The 21,706-nt window shown below is 42.0% G+C and overlaps 1 protein-coding gene across 1 annotated transcript in view; it reads right to left on the bottom strand.

Moving 5' to 3' along the window:
* DNAAF8 (dynein axonemal assembly factor 8) overlaps window positions 1-21,603 on the bottom strand; it is a 98,876-nt gene extending 77,273 nt beyond the window's left edge. The window contains 11 exon segments of the mRNA XM_064462233.1: window positions 6,229-6,388; window positions 6,900-7,099; window positions 7,102-7,270; window positions 9,467-9,532; window positions 10,330-10,476; window positions 11,479-11,620; window positions 12,036-12,132; window positions 15,393-15,887; window positions 16,704-16,817; window positions 19,502-19,661; window positions 21,572-21,603. Coding sequence (XP_064318303.1) covers window positions 6,229-6,388; window positions 6,900-7,099; window positions 7,102-7,270; window positions 9,467-9,532; window positions 10,330-10,476; window positions 11,479-11,620; window positions 12,036-12,132; window positions 15,393-15,887; window positions 16,704-16,817; window positions 19,502-19,648 — 1,737 coding nt within the window. The 5' untranslated portion in view covers window positions 19,649-19,661; window positions 21,572-21,603.
* Window positions 21,604-21,706: the final 103 nt, after the last annotated feature.

Genomic DNA, 21,706 nt, shown 5'->3' with positions numbered 1-21,706 from the left:
TCACTAGTACCAAGTGGGAAGATGAAGAGGAGGCCAGAAATACAGGCTCTGTGCTAGCTAACAGTTGCCTATGCTAGAAAACCAGTTTATTGGGAACTTCCATGCTATTCTGAATCCTGTGTGCTGGACTCGTGGTACAAACAGGAATCTTTGCCTTCTGTTTTTGCATGCTAAATTTAACTACATCTCTAATTGCCTTAGTTTATTTTTAAGCCTTTCTTGAGTTGAGGCAGGAGGTTCATTAAGTACAGAAGATTTTAATTTTGTTTCAAGAACTCATTAAATACCTTCTTGTAAAAAAGGGAGGAATTCAGGGGCCATCTGCTGGCTGTTTGGCACATCACTGCTGGCCACAACCCTGCAGTCAGTCCAAGAGAATGAGAAGACCTAGAGCAAAGCACAAGGAAAATTCAGCTCTGATACCAGAAAAAAATGTAGGGTAGGAAATATTTTGCCATTTTCACAATTAATTTTCTAACTATAGTAAAATAATAGTAAGGGCTAAATGCTGGGTTCAGTTACTTTCACACAGCTGCAAATGTAGCCGTTCCTTTGGTTCAGTGTAAATGAAAATGTTTGGTCACAGCATGATTTATACTTACACTATCAGTTTTAGAGTAATACGGATATAGAAAAATGCAGTTACTGTGCACAAGATCATTATAACTGAAAGAAGATTTAACAGTTTTACTCAACTTCTCCAAATATGTATATTGCATCACTTTGTTGGAGATAAATTGGCATTTCTGTACAGAACTAGCACAAAAGCGATTCCCTTCAAAACTGGGGATCAGACCCTTGTATGTTCTTTCTACTGAGACAGGATTTTAACTTTCTTACAGTTCTTTTCCTTTATGCATTTTCCAAACAGCAATAAAAATTGAGAATTTTTAAATACTGCTTAGGACATCACCTAAGTGCATTTGTGTAAGCAGCTCTACAGTGGAGTTGGTGAGGTGCCCAAGTAGTACAATCCAGCTGGTAAACTGTTAGGTTGGGGTCCTGGGACCCACAGTTAATGTCCTTGAACAGCCTTTGTGCTCAGGTAAGATGTAAGAAAAAGGCAATTTCCAACACTGATGCCAGCACTACTTTTAAAAAGATCGAAATACCCATACAACAATAAGGGAAATCACAGACACCTATTTTAGTAAGAGAGGTAAAGAATTAAAGGCATTTCACTGACAGCCGTACAGATCAAAGCACCTACTACATAAAAAAATGATAAGGGAGCAGTAATTGAACAAAAAATATTTCTACAAGTTTTGGAAATCAGTCTCTACTTTCATCCATACTGTGCTAATCCAGAGTAGCTGTCACAGTAACTGAACACACAATGCTTCAGCACTACTCTTGATGGTAAGTATGACCCAGGAATTTTGTCAGGGATTTTTCCTGTAGAACTGATATCAAAGTGAGAATAAGGCAGTAAAACAGCAAGGAAGATTTTTACCACAGTGTATTGTTAAATTTGGCTTTGAGGGAATGCAAACAGAAAAACTTTTGGTCAAGAATTTTACCTGACATCAGTAAGCTGAGTCAACAGTACATTACTATAAAAAACTTACCAATTTTGACAGAAAGGTTATAGAGTCAATGTTTACAAGCCAGAAAAGAAAGTATCTGCGTCATATATTTAAGCTAGAATGACTCAGTTGCATGCCTGAATGTTTTTGTTTTGTAAGCCAGCTGTAAGGCTAAGCTGCAATAAGATGATGATCATGGTAATATAATTACTAATGCAAGGTTAGCCAAACTGATTGTGCAGCCAAGAAAAATTAGATGCCTCAGTGTGAGTCAACACGTTCATTTTCCAAACAGGTTGGCTGTACAAGGTAGATAAAACAGTGTTTATAAGGTACTGGTAACAAGGTGGTTCCTAATAGCTTTCAAACTATATTATCTTGTTCTGCCATATCACAATAAAGCAATAAAGAGGGAAGCAAGCTGAAGACCTGTTGAAAACACCTATTTTGTCCCAATAATAAAAGAGCTTAATAAAAGCTAAATGTTATTTGCTGTCTGTTAAATTAATTCCGTAGCTAGTTGTAAAGTGTCAGGGCCATGAGCACCACCCTCTGCAGTGGTTCAGCTGCCTGTGTTCAAGGCCAGTTCTCACACAAGCTCAGGTGTGTAATTTCAGAGGAGACTGCTGTGAAAAGAACTGTGTGAAGCCTCTGCCAGGCCCTTCCCCCTTTGCCTGGGAGTTGCATTTAAGCTGAGACACTTGCCCTTGATCCTTGACTGAGCTACACTGCAGCTATACCGCTGCCTGGCCACATACCTCACTTGTCTGAGCTCTGTCCTTAACTAACCAACTTGACTTTGTGGCTTGATCTCAAACTGTTTCATCACTACAGGCTTCCTGGATGATCCCTGGGATGCTGGCTGACCCTGTGTACTGACACTGAACCCAGTCCTGTCCCCGGCTTGACCTTCTGGCCTTGATCTTAGACCTACCTCATTACCACAGACTTGCCAACTGGTTACCCTCAACAGACCTGCTCTGCTTTTCTTGTTTGGGTATGTGTGGCTGCAGTCCTTGCTGGTGATGTCTCTGGCCCTGCCTGCCTTGCAGGCACCTGCAGCTCCTGGCTTGTCTTCACTTACAGAGTAACCTGCTTATGCTGCTCCCCCACATAAAACTCAGATATGAGCCTGGTAAAAGTAACAACTATTCTCTAGATCCCACCTAATGGGAATGCAATACGGGAATCATCATTAGTACTAAGTTACTCTATCATAATATGCAAGATGAATGAAATGAAAGATCAAACCCATTTTGTTTTACATCCTCCATGTAACAGTTTTACATACTGCACAGCATTCCTTCTCTGTCTCCCTTGTCAGTAACACTTACTCTGCTTGAATACTGAAACAAACCCTAAGCGTGTTAAACTATTAATTCAACCTGACCTTATAGCACGGATCATATCCGCTGGCTTTCAGCAGAACTTGAATTGGTTCTGAATTAGATCCAAAGGTTAAAATGTGGTTAAGGGGCCCATTTTCAGATGAAATCAACTCCTGCCAGTCTTAAGTTTCACTGAAAGTTTGGGTGGTGGAGGGGAGCAGCAAAAAAAAAAAAAAAAAAAAAAAGAGGTTCTTCCATACATTTTTAAAAATAAGAGGTGGGCCAGATTGCAAGTGTTCAGACACCGAAAGACACAGATTTGACGGGCAGAATTCTTAGAATGAACCCATTGATTTCGAGGGAAACTTGGTACTTGCACGTCTTGAAAATACCACTGGCTATCAGCCCCTTCTTTAGATGCTGAAATACCCTGGAAAGTTAGTACTTAGTCTCCTAAGTTACCTGCCTGTTTTGAAAGTGTTCTTCCCAAACCTGATTCTCATTTATATTAGTGCTTCCCACAGAGTGAATCTGAGTACAGAGTGTGACTGAACTAGGTTAAGAAAAAGCAGACAACAGCATTAAATCTGAATTTCACTGCTTTTAAATTTTAGACGAGAGCTCTAATGTAACCCTAATGCAGCTTTTTAAATTTCCTTTGCATTTCTTTCCCCGCACCTCAGTTACAGTAATTGCAGAGTTTCTAAACTTTCCATCTGATTATTATTCAATTCAATTATTTATGTACATTACAAATGGTCAGAAGAATTCTGGAAACTATGACAAGTGTTCCAGATCTGAACATCTATCAGTGCCAAAACAAAGGACTTAAAAAAAAATAAATTTGAAAGTGTGCTACTCTGTCAAACACTGTGGCTTGTTCTTTGAATATACATGCTTAGATATAGATATTAGATATTTCCACTGAGAGACGCAGCTGCCAAATTACAGCTTCTTTAGTTTTAAATGTCAAAACATTCAAGTTTTTCTGTCTTCCTATGTGCAGCAAAGGAAAAAAGAAAGAAAAGAAAAACCTGTTCTAATTCAAAGAAAAAATGCTGTTGTCAAGATGAATTTCAAGTAATCTTATAAATGACTGTTGTATTTGATAGATGATGCTGATATATTTTTCATTCTTAATTTTAATAATTAATATTTCTGAAGAAGAACTAAAAGCAAAGTTGCCCACAGAACACAGTTATTACAGGTTGTGCTGATTTTGTTTCTACCAACAGTGCCTTGTAAGTTCGGGCAGGTTTCTCTCAAGCAGGTTGTCAGTTAGTTTAGGTACCAGTTAGCTGTTTCTACGGGCACCAGAGGCTGCGTAAATCCTGGGCTGCTTAGCTTATGCCAGTGTCCATGCTGCCACGACTAGCTGGCCGTAATATAATCAAAACTATTATGGGCATATTTACACTGTGATTCAGTTACAGCAAGACTAGAGTCTACATATACCCTGAACCATACTCGAGAGAAACCATGTTACCAAGCCATTATCTTCATTTTATTGGCTTCAGTACAGCAAATATGGGAAATGGCCAAGATACAGAATAATTCAGCAATCACTTGGTGTAGCTAGGCTCAAGTATACTTCTGACAAGCAAGTGCCTGCCTGCATCTTAATAAGGGCTAACTGGAATTTGGTGGTTTGGTGGAATTTGGTCTCCCAGCAGACCAAGAAAGGAGAAAGTCTGAAGACTGGAGTCACAATCTTTGCAGCCTTCAAAACAGAGCTTTGTGCAGTGCACTGCCCTTGCCAGAGCAGGCTGGCAGAGGGAAACTCAGCTGACAGTTTGTTTGTCCTTTACTTCTCATCAGCGATTAATCCAGTGTTTTAAAAAATGAGCTTTCAATCTGCAGAAATACACTAGTCAGTTGCTTACAGAACAAACAAATCGGAATAGTCCATCCTATAGTCCATCCAATCCTAACAGTCCATCCACATGCTGAGAAGGATCTGGGAGTGCTGGTGGACAGCAGGTTGACCCTGAGCCAGCACTGTGCCCTTGTGGCCAAGAAGGCCAATGGTATCCTGGGGTGCATAAATAGGACTGTGCCCAGCAGGTCAAGGGGTGTTATCATCCCCCTCTACTCTGCCCTAGTGTGGCCACATCTGGAGTACCGCATCCAGTTCTGGGCTCCCCAGTTCAAGAGGACAGGGAACTACTGGAGCATGTCCAGCAGAGAGCTGCAAAGATGATCAGGGGACTGGAGCTTCTTATGAGGAAAGGCTGAAAAACTTGGGTTTGTTCAGCCTGGAGAAGAAAAGACTGAGGGGGGATGTTGTCAATGCTTATAAATATCTGAAGGGCAGGTGTCAAGGTGATGGGACCAGACCCTTTTCAGTAATGCCTAACGACAGGACAAGGGGCAATAGGTGCAAGCTGCAACACAGGAAGTTCCGTCTGAACATGGAAGAAAACTTCTTTACTGTGAGGGTGACAGAGCAGTGGCACAGGCTGCCCAGAGACGTTGTGGAGTCTCCTTCTCTGCAAACATTCAAAACCCACCTGGAAGTGGTCCTGTGCCCCCTGCTCTAGGTGTGCCTGCTCAAGCAGGGGGGATGGGCAAGATGATCTCCAGAGGTCCCTTCCAACCCCTGCCATTCTGTGATTCTGTGATCCCCCAAGTTAGGGCTGCAAAGTCTTTCAACTTTTGTACTGACAGGAGAGCTTTGTTATTGCTGTTAGCACAAATAAATCATGATGGTGGGCCCATGGACGAATTCAGGAGTTTGTCACCTCCTCTTACCTTCTCAACTGGCCTTGTGTTCAGTGAAATCAGTACAAGGATGAATTAAGACTACACATACAAATCTCAGGAGGAAAAATAGCCCTGTCCTCTGAGTCATATTTTAGGCTCTGGGAAAAATCAGGATAATTTCATACTCCCTTAATCAGGACATCAGCCAAAAGCAAAACCTATTACTAAAACCACAGTCCTCAAACCTCTCCACAAAACTGAAATATAAAGCTGCTAGGGGCAGACAACCAGCCAGGACTCAGCATAGACTTTGGTTTAGAAGTATGACAATAAAAATATTTCACTTCTTATAAAAAGTTATGAAAACTCATGTGTGAAAGTCTGGCTCCTGTGAAGTAAATGACACTGACCCCACTGACTTCAGCAAGCCAGATCTCCTGCCATACCCTGACACATCAAGCCCGGTGAGCACTCCCCATACAGGAAAGGTGAGACAACTATTACTAGCGTGAGACAAGAGCTGTAGGACTGCTCATCTCATCAGGAAATGGTGGTCCATAACAAACAGATTTTAAATAATGCAGTGAAAATTACTTTTTGCTTCTAGGATCACATATTCATTTGACAATGAAGCTGTTCTGAAAGGGACAGTCCTACACTAAACTACTAACCATGTGGAACAAAACAGGGGTTTTCTCTGCCATGGGCTGCTTTCCAGTTACTGACTGCTGAGGTTGCAATCTCTCCAGGTGCTCCTGGAATCTGTGTCTCCTGCATCTCTCCTTCATCTGTTGTTCCTTTTGGGATAGCTCTCTTTTACTTTCTTCTGTCCTGAAAAATATACAGATTCTACTTTGCTTAAGCTTTTCCCTTGGGAGAAAAAGCACCCTTGTTCATCTGTTTGCATTTCTTTTTTCTTATATTTATAGCACACTCTTGAGGGTGAATCATGAAATGGAAGGCTAAAATAGATTTAGAAAGCACTTATGGTGTTTGTGGGGGGACACAAGAAGTTGTCATTGGATGAAATCATCACTCTCAAAAAAAGACAAAGAGGAGGAGCATACCTCAAACCTCTGATAAGTGGTGACAATCTATTTGGAGACCAGAGCCCATTAAGCAGAGGCATCTTGTGATGCTTCACTCCCATCTCCACACTGAAATTCTCATCCTAACTCCATCTCCTTTCTTATCCACTATAATACAGTGACAAGTTTCCCCCTGAACCAAGGCCTTCCATCCTCCTATATTTTGATGTCTGCAGAAGACTTCATCTGCAATTTCCGTGGCAAATATTAAGTTCAAGTGTGTGTGTGTGTGTGTGTGTGTGTGTGTGTGATACCTTGGAAATTCAGTAGTAATTAGAGGAGGCTCTGGAGCATTTTCTGAATGTTGAACCTTCTCAACTTCCATGCTGTTTTCTTTTTCTATGTCAGCTCCATTGTCCCCACAGCTTGACAAGGGGGTATTTCTTTTCTCTGGTTTCAATCTCATCAGTTTCCTGGGAATCACCTTATTTGTCTTTTGCCTCACTTTAAAATCTTAGGGGTTTGACTTATTTCAGAGGAGCCTATCTCTTCCAGACTTTCTGGATCCTGTTTTATGCCTTCAAGTTTTTCAGCTGGGGTAGACGTTTTATGAAGAAGCTCTGAGGCTTCTTTCCGGGCTCTATGGAGTTGCTGCAGTAGCAGGCTTTTCCCTGAGCAATTCCTCCTGCAAAGAAAATAAAAGCCTGATGTAATCAAGATAGAGCATTATATCAATAAATTTAAACTCTGAGGAACTTTTCAGATGAACAACAGCTCAAAACAAGGACTGGGCATCTACACAAATAATATCTACTGGTAACAGCAGCACCAGCACACAGGCAACACATAAAACACTACAGTGACAGAACATGAAACCAGTCTTACTGGCAATTTACTCTTCTGCACTTCAGGCACAACACGGACCTACTAGAAGAGCCCAGAACAAGTGTAATGTTGTATGGAAATTAGAGTCTACAGATTTTTGTCCCCTTTGGTCTACAGGGGTTGGGATTCAAATACATACAGAAGAAAAGTTCTAATGATTTTTAGAGTGTTTGGCTTAATCTCAGGCATGTCTCCTGCAGGTTAATGAGACTGCTAAACTGTCAGCAACCACAATATCATGATAGCATTCTGTTGTGAAATGTCCTACCATGACATAATGGGCGGACATGGTTATTTTGTCTTGCAGTTCTCTTCATTTATGAGTCTCCCAAGTCACCTGCTACAGGAAGACTACCATCAATTTGCAGCTTATTTGGTGATTATGAGCAAATAACGTACCTTTTTCTAGTGGCAGCTGAAAAGTACATGGACTAACAAGATTGTTTGAGTCGGATATTAATGATGTGGTTAGGTGGTGTGTATGAGCACACAGCATTGTACTGCTGTACCTATCTGAACTAAACCTATACTTTGGGATTCTTTCTTCTTAAGGATCTCACATCTCCCACCATCATATCCAGAACCATCACATCGATGATTAACACTGATGGCTGGACTACTAAGGAGCATGCCTAAGTACTGGTAATTTTAGGAGAGCACCATATATTGGAAAGCAGCCTTATGGTATAGTGCTAAAGATGGCACCAACTACCGGAGCACTCCAGGGATAAACCAACAGCATATTTTCTAGGTTAAGTGCCTGGAGATCAAGACAACTAGCCCTTCAAGGCCCTAATATGTAAGTATTTTGTACTATATAATATGTAGCCCTGTTTAATAATTTCATCCAGGTAAGAGTGGCATTGACCCTTTGTGAATGAGACCAGAATCTTGCCCTGCTGAGACTGTGATACTTCCTTATTTAGAAACAGAACTGAATAATGTTTGCCAGGCATTTCATTTGTGTATGTTCTTTAGCAACATTAAAACAAATCAAAATCCAATTAGCTAAGCTTTGCTCTCCATCACTCCAGATTTACACTGATGCAACTTCTGCATTTGCATCAGTGCCAGCGACAGTTCCCCAAGCATCATCTTGTCCCTGGTTTAAGCTGGCTTTGGATTAGATGGCCTAAATTACATTGAGTGTTGAGGCCCCGTTCCCTGTTGAATCATTTATTCTTTCAAACCATTAAAAAAAACCCAGTAATTGGCTGGCACAACAGTGCAAATGTTCTGCTTGTCCTCTGCACTGCTGTAATGTTAATTTACATGCATCAGACTTCTAAATGTAATCCAGAGCATAAATGCACTAAGACATTTAAAGCTTGATATATCTGCTTCACATTAAATGAATGTCTAACAACCTATGGGTATGAATCAAGCCCTGAGTTTAGCAACAGGAAAAGGCTGGCATCTGTGCATAACAAAGAATTTACAGTTTAGGATTCCATCCATCGCACTCTCTCCCCTTTCCCCTCTTTCTCCCTACCCCTCCCCTGGCCCCGCCTCCCCCCCCCAGGAGAATTGAGAGCATCCCTGCCCACAAAATGTATTCAATATTCTCTTTAAATCAACATTTTTTCTAGCCTATTTAATTATCTCTAAAAATAAAGGTTTGTCTGAGTCAACTCCCTACAACATTTTCAAAATTTGCTTCTAAGTCATTTAAAATACAGTTCTCATGTCATTCAAACATGTCTGGAGAAAGAGTCAGGTTTCCTGCCATGCAGCTGTACAGGAGCAAGGTGCTATACTGCCTCAAGGATCAACAACTATTTTCTAGCTTTGGTATCTTCATCATGCAGCAGAAGAGTGATCTCCTGGGGCCACACTGAAGCACTTTTATTACTGGGCTTTTTTTGCTATGCAGACCAGGAATGGAGAAATTTCAGTATCTGAGCTCTCACTCTAATAACTGTTAGGACAATTATTTTAGTTTCAGAAAAAATAAACATCATATCATTTGAACTAGGGTCCTAGTAAAGATTCTTACATTCTCCCTTCTGCTTGGATCTTAATTGTCATTTTCTCCTCTTCTTCATCGGAGCTGTCGCTTGCACTATGACAGAAATTAGAGCATATTAGTTAACTCTGTTGCAACTGGGTGTTGGCTTTTCATCTTTTCTAGAATGTAAATTTAGAACCATTATGAAAAAGGGAGAGATACTTCCAGGTGTTATGGATAGTTCTTCACACTATTTCACTAGAAAAAAAAAATCCCCAAACCAAACCAGCTTATTAACTGTTAGCTGTTTATTAACTACAAGGTTTCTTCTGGTGACTGTTTTCTTCAACCCCTTGCTGCAGCAAATATACATCCTGAGAAGGCAGCAAACAGCTACCTCAGACACGATTAGCTCTTAGGGAAAGGACACGTTTGCTGGAATCTGTTGCACATTAAGAATTTGACCTCCCATAACTGACTATATAAGGCCCTCTTTATCACACAGGAGCCAGAAATTGGCACCTACAGTTTCTTGCGGGAATGTAGTCAAGGATGTCCATTTCGTACATAGTGCTGTCAGAATGCTAGCCCAACTCACACAGCTGCAAGCATTGCTTTGCTGCCACTGCCTACTCCTTTATAGATGGAAACTTCCTAAATGTTATTTCCCTGGATGATTTGCATGTCCTTTCAGTGCTGGCTGTATCCCTACACATTTACTTTTTCTGAGACAAAGTTATTCTCTCCTGAGAATATGTGCTCAGATAGGGGCTGTGTCTTCCTACTAATGTCACAGAGGTGTGGAAAAAGAGAATGCTTTTAAAGTTATATTTCACAAGTATGTGAAGAGAAGGCTTCAGTTTCCTACTTTTCGTTACCTACTTCTCACTAACAATAAAGCCAGAAGTTACCTTTGTTTCTCATCAGGGGATGTTACTGACTTCTGTGGTTTAGCATCTCTTAAGTCTATGTACGCAGTTACAGGCTCTGGCAGGCACTGTAATCTCATCACGTCCATCATTAGAGAACTTCGTGAAGATGATAGGATGGCAACATCCCTAAGGATAAAAAACACTGTTTCAGCGTGTCCTCCGCCTTATTCAGACAAGAAGCCTGCAGGGTGTGGATTATGATCAAAATTGGATTGTGAAAGGAGCTTTGTGCTTGGCTACTGTACAGATTCAAACTCTGCTTCTGCCTACTATCCACCACCTTACAAAGCTGAACTCAAAGATTCAGCTTCCCCCTGAGGAATATCAATCACAGACAGCATGATGAGGGATATTTAGTTCTTAAAAACTGACCACATCAAATTGTTCTGTAGAACAAAGATAGGCAGTTATGGTACAGAAAGATCTTAAAAGTTTTAAGAGCCCTGTGTCAATTAGTAAAAGCAGGTCCCTTTTTCCTTTCTGCCTCCTTTGGCAATTCTAGTTTATCCTTCAGAGCATACAAAGTGTAAATCATCTTCATGACTCTCCCTGCTCTGGAAATGCATCCTCATTGCACCTTCCCCTTTACAGGCTCGTTTCATTACTGTTTCCTCTGTGCTGCCACCATTGTTGTTCCCTCTGAACAGTCTGGAAATCCACTTCCTTCACACAGAACCCTCCGAGATGCACTGATGCCTACAGCATCACTGACACCTACACTACACCACTGATACCTACAAAAAAAAAAAAATCCTGTATACTTTAGCTAAATTGAGGTACCAGTAAGAGAAACTGGTACCCTAGATGACAAAAAAATGTGGCCATGATAATTTGCTTAGCCTTGTTTTCCTGCCTTTCCCATTTGTCCCACGTGTTTGGTAAGGTCTAGACAAAGGTGGTGGTTGATGGAGAATGCTAGAGTGGCAGGATACTGACTGTCTATCATCAAATGTATGTGAATGACAGAGTCTTAGTTTTTTCCCTTTAATATCTCTGTAGCATACTCCAACTACATTATCAGCTTTCTGCAGAGGCTACAGAGACAAGCACCTATAGAACACCATGAGTTTCCAGGTATCACTACTGGCAGTCATGATTACCTAGTGTATATGACAGAAAAGGACCTACTTCTTATTCTCTTGCTGTTCTTGAAAGGAGAAGAGCTTGGCTGATGGCCATCTGCAGTGTGGAGATACTGTCCTGGACTGCCTGGCACTCAGCTCTTCTAGCTTTTCCATGAGCTGATTTTCAGACCTACCCCTGAAGGTCTCTATGGAAGAGCAACAAAAAGAATCACCAGCTGTCGTCTACTGCCACGGGATCACCCCAATATACCCTCTCCCCATTTTGACATTGTCCCTTTCTCTACAGTCTGTCAGAAGGGGAAGGTTAAAGATACTATTGTCATCTGGCTCTGACAAACTGACTTCAAACCTTCATCTATCATGTCTGATTCACTCTCAGGCCATGACAGGCCACAGAGCACTGGCTTCAAGCTACAAAAGCAAGATGAAATCTTGAGGGAAGCTAATTAATTAAAAATATGTTTTGCAGAGGCATTAAAAAACCCACTATGATTTCAACATTCAAGATGATGCTGCAGGGAATGCCTTAAACATGGGAACTTGAGTTTTATTTATTTTTATACACTTTCAGCAAAGTTGATATTAATTTAGCAGTGTTACCATGATCTGCCGAGGAAAAAGCAACTTCTGCATGAGTGTTATCTTTCTGCTCCTCCAGCTCCTCAAGAATCTCGTCTAGATCACATTTCTCAATATTCTGAAAGAAAACAGTTGAACTGTGATGGAAAATTCACTCCCAGGAGACTGCTACAAAATAAACGCCCCTTTGACTCACATTCTTGGTAGCAAGTCCATCCAATTCTTCTGGCACATATAAATACACAAATGGCATGGAAGTTCGCCTCACTTATCTCCAGTACTATGTCACTGCCACTTGCCAGTAGATGAACCAGCAGCACGTCACTCTGGACACAGTTGCTTCAACATGAGCCTCAGCAATTGGCATGACTAACAAAAGGGTATTTATGGTTTGAGCACTGTTTGCCTCATGTCATTGCCAAGGCTTTGCACATCTAGCATAGGCAAGTGCAGTATAATTACCAAGAGAAACCAGCAAAGGATTAACTGATGTTCATTCACATATAACAAAGGCAGAGTACCTTCTCCTTCCCCACTTTAAAAAAAATGCGAAGTCTATAAGATGGTTCTAGAATGGACTGAATAGACAGCTCCTTAAAGGAGAAACATAAGTCCATCTTAAATATCCACCTGACCCTTCTCTCCATAAGCTGGGACCTAACTCATGTGATGTCCTCCACATCGCTTGGTCTTCCACACGCATTCACATAGTGGAGTCTTTCCACCAGCAACTATTCCCCTTCATCCGTCCCACCCACTAACAGTATGAGACCTCCACACATTTTATTCCTCTCTGTCCATCCCTCCAAGTACCTTTCCTCAACCTTTCACCGCCTCCGAAAGATGATGCCCCTAACTACACTGCCAGCTTGCTTTAAGCAGTTCCACAAGGAAGTGCTGTAATGAAAGGAATGCATTTACTATATCTTTGGACAGTGCATGTATCCAGCTCTTCATCTACTTCTGCTGAGGCTTCTTCTGAGAAACATGAACCCTTTTGATATAGGCTCCAGAAAACCACTGGAGACAGTAAAACAGATTAAAAGACAGCCTGATACAAGACCAAGCATAAATATTCTGATCCTGAATAATGCTGGGAACTTCTTACTGCCATTAAAATGAGAAGGACTTTTGGATTTTCAGTTCTTTGAGATAAGGCCTGCAGCCTCTTCCCACCCTTCCACCTCCAACTTCTGACTAGGGTATATTCCCATTCCTCTAGGTATAGTCAGCATCAGCTGCAATCGCTCAACCACTTATCCCACACTGAAGATAGGATCATCAATTTTGTTGCTATGAATCACACACACTGGCTGAGGGTACGCTCGCATTGCACACTGCTAACTTACATATGAGAACCCGTCTGCAATGACAAGGGTTCACATGCATTTAAAACACTGTTTTCCCCTCTGAATATTATTTGAAAGTTTTAATTAAAAATATCCACATCCATCTGAAATATCATCACCAGAACTTAGAAGTGCTCATGATTTTTTTTAAAAATGTGACCGTCAATTATGACAATTATGTCAGAATTACAACTAACATGCATTGCATATGGCCACTCAAGAGCTTTAGAAAAGCAGAAGCAGCTGCCAAAACATGCCGTTTCACCTTGTAAAAACCTCTGGCATCTGCCCCTCCCATTTCAGAGAAGATTCTCACTCTTTCCAGAGCAAAAAATCTTCACACATACCTGAACCATGATTAGATCTATCCTAATATTACAAGCTGCAGCTGATGAAAGCTAAAAGCCTGATGAGAGTCACAAGCTGAAGTCCACCAACACAAAGCTAATATTTCTTCAATAAGGTCATTGAGATGTATTGGCCTGGAAGACTGAAGAATGACTGACAACTGAGCTTACTGCAGTGAGAACCACGTCACAGATCAGTGCAGGTGCTGTTTTATCAGACATCCTGAAGGCAAAGACAACATATGCATTGGCTTTAATTATGATGCAGTTGGGTCTAAGCTTCTTTTCCAGTAATAGCATTTGAATACAAACCATTATAATAAAAAGATCAACCTACCATCTAACCTGCTATATTAAGGCTTTATCCTCCTAACCCTTAAATGGAACAGCACTATTGTAAGGTTCCATTCAGGGTGCAGAAGAAAGAGGAACAAAGATTTGCACAATTCCATTTCTAACACAGAAAGAGACTTAAATATATTTTAAGAAAAAAAATTTCAAATTAACTGTTATGATTAGAGTCAAGAAACTGTATATTAGTTTTAATAACTTTACTTGACATAAACTGAGGTCCTTTGCTGAGCTGGGAACTAACAATCAGCTCTCAAATCTCAGCCTGTACACCCTGCACACATAGGATACAACTTGGCCCTCACTTTATGAAAGTGAGAATACACTGAGCCTTGTCTCAGTACTCACCCAAAAGCATCTGACTTCAGTTCACTCAAGTCAGTGATATCAAGCATGTTCTGAAATTAAAACCGTGCCTCCTGAATTAATAGGGCAACGACTTACACGAGGTGAGATGGGAATTAAACCTAGAACCACTTGAAAAAGATCCCTTCCAATAATGGTACCATTAAATGATGCAGCGCAATTTAAAAACAAAACAAAACAAAATCACAAACAAACAAAAAAAAGAAGACAAAAAACCCAGGCAAGCACCTGCCTTCTTTGCCTACACTAGAACTGCTCTAACATGAAAAAGTTTATTTTTGTGAGTGTAGATGAAAGGGGAAAGGAAACATCTGTGCTCTACAGAAGGCTTTGAACAGAAATATCAGGCTCATGTTCTGTGCTGGTTAAGTCCTAATAGGCTTAAAAATCAATACAGGAAACAGAGATCTATAACTTGAGTACTGAAGAGAACCACCTCGCCACACTGGGGCCACATACCGGCTAAGCACATGAGTTTGTCATCCCACAGACCTAAGCACCTGCCTTGGCTGGAAGAGATTCCAGATTTCAGGAACAATCCCTAACCACCTTCTCTCCTCACCACAGTGCTACAGGAAAGACAAGATGCTGGAAGGCTGGAAAGCTCATGGGTTTAATGCAAAGTCTGCCAGGGACCAGGAGAGTTCCCTGTCTTCCCAGGGACAGATGTTGTGGCTGGCTTTCCTGAATGAGACCATGACGCATGCTGCTGACCCATGGCTTTTGCTGCTATTACAGGCTTTTAATGACAACTCTGTGGGACAATGACAGCTTGTTGGTAGCTCATATAACTCATGACCCAACAAAACCCAAATTCAGGACAACACGAAAGCAACAAAGGCAGCTGTGGCATGTGCAGAATTTGGCATTTCAGTTCTTTATTTTAGTAGCATTCTGCAAGCAATGCACTGTGCCCTCTGCCCCACAAGCAGCACTCTCCAAAACCATTCATTTGGGCCACTTACCTGCAATGAGAAATGGGTTAGATCTTGAAGATTATAATCTGAGGAGGTTTCTTCCCCAGAAATTTTTTCTAGACTGTTGCTAGCACCATGTGAGGGAGGCTTGATATGTAGCTCTGGGTGGCCTGGTGGCAGCTCCAGAATTATTTTGGAGAGCATCTTTGTCTCTATCAGCTTGCTTCTCTCTTTTTGACTGTTCAGCTCTTCCACATAAAATGCTGTATTAAGCCAGGACTTCCCTCTTTCCCTGGCCTGCATCCTGCCCAGTTCTTTCTCTTCAAGGTGATCTGTGGAATCTCCAAGGGACTCTTCAAGAACAGCTCCCTTTTGGCTTGGAATGTCTTCAGTATGGCTGGCAAGGTTGGGAGTATCATCTTTAATCATTTGTACAGCTTCTTTTGCAATGACTTGGGCACCATCTGGTTTTTTCTGAACACCAAAACTTTCCAGATCTTCATTCCAGATCTCCCAGGGGCATCTTTGAGTTTCCTGGGTTTGCTACAGGTAGAAAAAATACAGACATGCAGAAAGTCACATCTCCCCAAGCTTTGGAAGCTGACAGTAAAGCAAAACAAAGTGATTGGCAGATCACAGCTCCAACTCAGACACCATCTGGTAACAGCACACACCATATCCATCATGGAAAACAGTAAGACTGTTTACTTTTCAAAGTCTAACTTCAAGAAGTATTAAACATCCTGCAAATGAAATTTTCTTACATCTGCTCATCATATGACATTTCTTACACCAAGATAAACAAATGGAAAAGCAGCACAGTCTTCCCATGATGAAACAATAGGGTCAGCTGGCTTCTCTGCCAGCTTCCTATGATGGCTAGTCTTCATCACTGCAGACACAATGTAACCATTTTGTCTCAGAAAAGCTGTTCAAGGGATAAACCTCATACTTGTCCTCCTTACTTAGGACCCACTGTCCTCATAAATTCTACATTTTCCAGATATATCAAATGGTGGCTGAAACTATTTCAAACCTGAAAAATCTAGGAGTCACTACACAGTGTTACTGTTAGTGCACGTGAAAAAAAAATAACAGTAACAGGACAATAATAAAAACTCTGAGGAGATAGGACCAAAAAAAAAAAAAAATCTAAAATCTCAAGAACAGAGAAAACTTCAAAGGGTCGCTGTGTAAAGAGAAAGAAAGATCTAGTCTCTAGTGGGAGAAAGTACTGGGGACTATGCTCTTCTATCACACAATTCAGTCAAATAGGTCAAATACCAGCAGCTACCCCCACTGAAGACAACCAGAAGCGTGGAGTTACAGTAGCACAGCCTGCGCACAACACTCAACCACCTGCATGTTCAAGTCTTCCAGGGAAAACTCCATCAGTTCTTCTGACAGATCGGGAATTAAGTTTGGCTGTGTCCGCTGGAAGATGAAAAGTTCCCCATCGCTCTCACAATCAGACTGCAAACAGAAACAGGAAATTAAATTAAAGACTCTAATACTCACCTAAATATCTGTTTTGCAGTGACAGATCCTATGTTGTCACCACTTGCCTGAAGTTGGGAGACAAGAATTTTCTCTGCAGTCACATCTTCACTAGACAGTCTGACAGCCCAATGCTCAGCAGCCTCGGCTGTCTTACAGTGGCCTAACATTCGAGCAAGCTACAATTGTAAAAACCATGTGAAACATTGAATTACCCTGGAGGTTGATGACAAATATCCCTCTGAGAAAGGCGATGACAAGAGCGGGCAAGTTCTCTAACTCCCAAGGGGTTGTACCACCCCATTCACCATCACTGAACAGCAAAAGCAGGGCTGCTTCTGAAGGGGAGGGTAGCGGGGAAGGGAAGCACATAACTGGGAAGGCCAGGGCCTCACCAGCCAGAACCCAGTTCCCAGTACCTAAGAGGAGTAAGCAGGATAGACCAGAGGTAGTGACCAGGTTGAGTCAAGAATCCAGATTGCAAGACAATATTGTGGTGTTGAGGAAGGTCAGACACCAAGCCTGAAAGTCAATTTACAAGCAGGACTATATCTAGCAACCAGTACTCCTCCAACGTAGCTCAGACAATGAGCAAAGGCCCAGAGCTGAGCTTAAATAGAGCTGCTGGACATGTGGGTGGGAGCTCCAGCTAGGGCTGGGCAGGGCCATGAAGGGTTATTATTGCAATCAGGACCCTGACATTCACTATACAGAATGCAAAGCAGTAGCTGGATTTGGTTGGACAGAATGTAAATATTTTTGAAAATCTCTTTTCTGAACATAAGATACACATTTGAGATGAATCCTTATGCATAGACCCCAAAGTGAGATTAAGCACCTCCTCAGCAGTCAGGACACAGATTTCCTACTTGTCCCTTTGTTTTGTAAGTGTACTTCTTCAGTAACTCACACTTCAGAGAATTCTCTCTGTCTGGTGTAATTAACTTTTCTTAACATGAAGCAAACTGCAACAGAACTTCTTTCCTCTTAATAACTTGCATATGAGGGTAATGAAAGTACTTCAGGGCAAAAAACCACATTTGGCAGTGCCCTTTTCGAATGCAGGAGCACAGCCCGCTGAGGTTATAGGTCTCAAATGCATAAATGTATCTTCACACAAGTGGAAACTGTTTGGACAAAGGTGCGGCACTGAAACTGCATGCTCAGCAGGCTACGGTTCCACATTAAGCAGGAGAGGGATTATACAATCAGATGTTTTGAATGCAAATTAAGGGTAGCATGTAAGTGCCAAATAGATTGCCTCAGTTCCTTCAGCAGGAAATATTTTCCACATGTAATAGAAACAGAGAATTTGGAGATTGTTTATAAGTAAAAAAAAATTCAATATGATTTAGAGTTATAGAATGATATTTGGCACCAAAGTACAAAGCTACCTCTCTTGTCTTAACCTTATTGTACACTTATACAAGAATACCTAAAAATAACTTCTACGTGTTGGGATTTAATCTATATTATATGGACACATTTTAAAATGCAGTGGTTGTTTTAAGTAACTGAAACAGAATGTAGATAGAGGGGAACTGAGAAACAGTAAGGTACTATAACTTGTACAAAATGTTAGTGATAGAGCCAGGTGCAGAAAACAAGTCATGGAATCTGTATCAACACTAGATCACACTGCTTCTGATGATTGATTAATAATAAGTAATAAATACCCCACGGAGGCATCTCTGGCTCCTTCACTACTCACAAGACTCCCTTTGAATCATTAAGGCCCACACTAAGCTAGAACAAAATATATCCTTCAAGTGTTCAAAAATCATTTTTCAAGTTTATACATGTTTGAAAATTAACAAAATATTCTCATTTGGACAAAAGGCCACTAATAATTGAGTCCTAAGACACATTATCACCTTGGAAAAGTTAATGCTTAAGGTAGCATCTTAGACTAGAGAGGTGGGCGCTTTTATTATTTCCACCAGATTGTTGCTGTCCTGTGAACAGAGATCTTCAGCAGCCAAGAGGCAGCCTGTCCCAGATACTAACATGTAAAAAACCTGCAATGGTGAAGAATGCTGCACAGTATCTATCCATCTTATGCTTTATATTAAAAGGTTAGTGGCATTATGCTTCTTTGCAGGTAGAATTGGAGCACAGAAAGGCAACATGGCTTGCGGAGAGTTACAGGCAGGGATTTAAATATCTGCCAAATGTTTTTTTCCAGTGGACAACAAAGCCCTCAGGAATATGACTTTCCTGTGATCCTCATACATAGAAAAACAGACTAACAGGCCTACTACCTGGCATAACACTCTCAAGCATAAAACCTTATAATTTCATTTTAAGTTGGCAGTATGCTTCATTCATACTGTATTTTTGACTGAACAAACTAAGGCTTATTCTGCAAGGTGCCTGCTACCCTCCCCTTCCCAACCTAGGCATACTTATAATCTGGAAAAATCAGTTCCATTTTCAGGTTCCAAAGAATACAGCGAGAGGAGATGGCAATTACACTCTGACAATTAGAGAGAATCCAGAAGGCTGTGGATTAATGCACAGTGTTATCATAGTCAGAAAAAGCAGCCCATCAAGGATACCATCCTAACTACTCAGAAATGCCTGGCTAAGGTGACCTTCTTTTGCTTTTGAGAGATTTTTCTAAAACACAGTGAGAAAGAAAGGCAGGTTCCAATTCTTACTGTGGAGGTGTCAGAGTCCAGAGATGGGAGCTGATCTTTCACTGCAGCAAGTATGGCTGCCCATTGAAATGTTCTGTTACTCTGAACAGGAGCTGCAGGAGGCTCAGATGGATGCTCTGTATCCTCACTTTGCCCTTCTGAGGCCATTTGAAGAGCTTCCCTTCAATCAAAGGAAAGGCAAGCTTAAGTACACCTCACGAAAGAACACAAAGGATAACATCAGTACAAAGCAAGAACACAGCTTACACATTCAGGGTCAGCATAATTCTCAGCACTCCCAGGGTTTTCACTGTCAGCAGTGAACAATAAAATCTGCATTTTTGGAGTCATTCCTTCCCACCTGAGTTCAGAGGGTTGAGAGCTTTCTGCCATGCTCACCATACACACCCATAATTGGGGCCACAAGAGGGGCATTCTAGGCCCCTCATTTATGAAGCATTTTTGGAATTCTTAGCTGGACTGACTTGTAACTGTGTTCTCAGAAAAACATGTTCTCACTGCCTGCAGGGAGAGGGAAGCTATGCAGTGAAGGCAAGGCTGACACCTCTGCTCTCAGCTGGTCTTTTCTCCTTGTTCTTATTTGTCTCACGTTCCCCTCCTCACTGCTCAAACGATAGATAAAATTATTTATGTTTCCTTTTTCTTCACTAGATTTGTGTAAAAATAGTTGAGAGTAGGCAGGCTTTTGGATTTTGACCTCTCAAAGTGTTTATAAAGCGTAATCTTTCTTCATGTTTTTCTTTATGTGCATGAGGAGTTGAGACAACACAGTAGGAACTACTGCCTTAATGACAAGTTAGATAATTAACCCCCCAGAAAACCTTTGCCTTTTAAATTTGATGCTACGATTTCACGTTTGATTCCACAGGAAGCCATGCGAGTAAATAATTTCTGTTTGGCAAGAAAGGTTAAGAGGTTTATGACTGTATGCTGTCCAGGACTGAAATAACTGTTTATATGATTACACGGTCACTATTGTTTGCATTGGCATGGACTGACAACACTCCTCTAGATGCAAAGTGAAACTCATCTCATGCCCTGAGAAGTTTAGAGCTTGCAAAGCACCTTTGCAAATACTTCATATGCCATATCCATACAGTGTCAGCTTTATTCCTGTGAGACAACCCTTGAATCTGATTCAGGTAAAGTGGAGGGAAATCCCAAGGCTGGAGTCCTGTAAGTAGGGGTTGCTAAGGACAAGAGGAGTCCCATGGAGATAGTAACAAACTGCCTACTGTGGCTCCCTCTGCAAACTTGAGAGAAGGTCAGTTTCCCCAAGGTTAAGGATGTTGTACTGGAGCTGACTTATCAGTCGGCTAATCCAGCATCCTTTCTGGGTGCAAGCAGTAATCTATGTTTAAAACAAAGTGCAGTCCCATTAGGCAGTTGTAACACAACAGGCACTTTCTGGAGAGCTTGAGACGCAAAATCCTGAGCTTCTCCATGCCACTAGAACTGACAGGCCCCGTCACATCCATTGCGGGAGCCCCGCTGAGCATGGAGAAGCCAAGGAGACAAAGGCAATGGTGTGAAACACACCCTCATTTCGGGGTGGTGTTCAGGGGCACAGAGCCCGCCGCAGCCCGGGGGATGAGCTAACCCCTGCCCTCAGCACTTGTCACACCACACCGACAGGCTTGGGGACCCGCAGTGGAGAGAAACACCCCGACGGGACCCGCCGAGGGAACTCCCTTGAGAGACACCAAAATGGTAGCCCGGGCGGCGCATGCGCAGGTACCCTAACACCTCCCGTCGCCATGGCAACGGGGCCAGCAGCGGCCCACGCTCCCGGCCCGCCCTCCCCCGCCGCCCCGGTGCCCTCTTCCCGTCACTCACGGCACCCACCCGGGCGCCTCCGAGTGTGTGTGTATGTCCCCCTTCCTTCCCACGCATCAGCTCCGGTCTGGGGTCCTGACACCGGGGTAAAGCGACCGACGTGACTCATAAAGTGAGGAAAAAAAAAAAAACAGGAGGAGCCAGTCAGCAACAACGCAACTCAAAAACCCCCGCAATCTTCACTCCGCCCTCATCACTTCTGGTGCGCCTTTATTTTCCACCCCCACCCCGTACCTCAGCCACTGGCTCGGGTCCGCCCCGCCTGCTACCACCTCCCGCCAGAACCCGAACCCCATTGGCTTACCTTCTCCCCAACCTCCTCACAGAGACACTTTATATTGGCCCGACGCCCTGGGGGGGGCGGGCTTT

Source organism: Phalacrocorax carbo, chromosome 10 (assembly GCF_963921805.1).
Source record: "Phalacrocorax carbo chromosome 10, bPhaCar2.1, whole genome shotgun sequence".
Classification (NCBI taxonomy): domain Eukaryota; kingdom Metazoa; phylum Chordata; class Aves; order Suliformes; family Phalacrocoracidae; genus Phalacrocorax; species Phalacrocorax carbo.
This window is presented reverse-complemented; position numbering and strand designations above follow the sequence as displayed.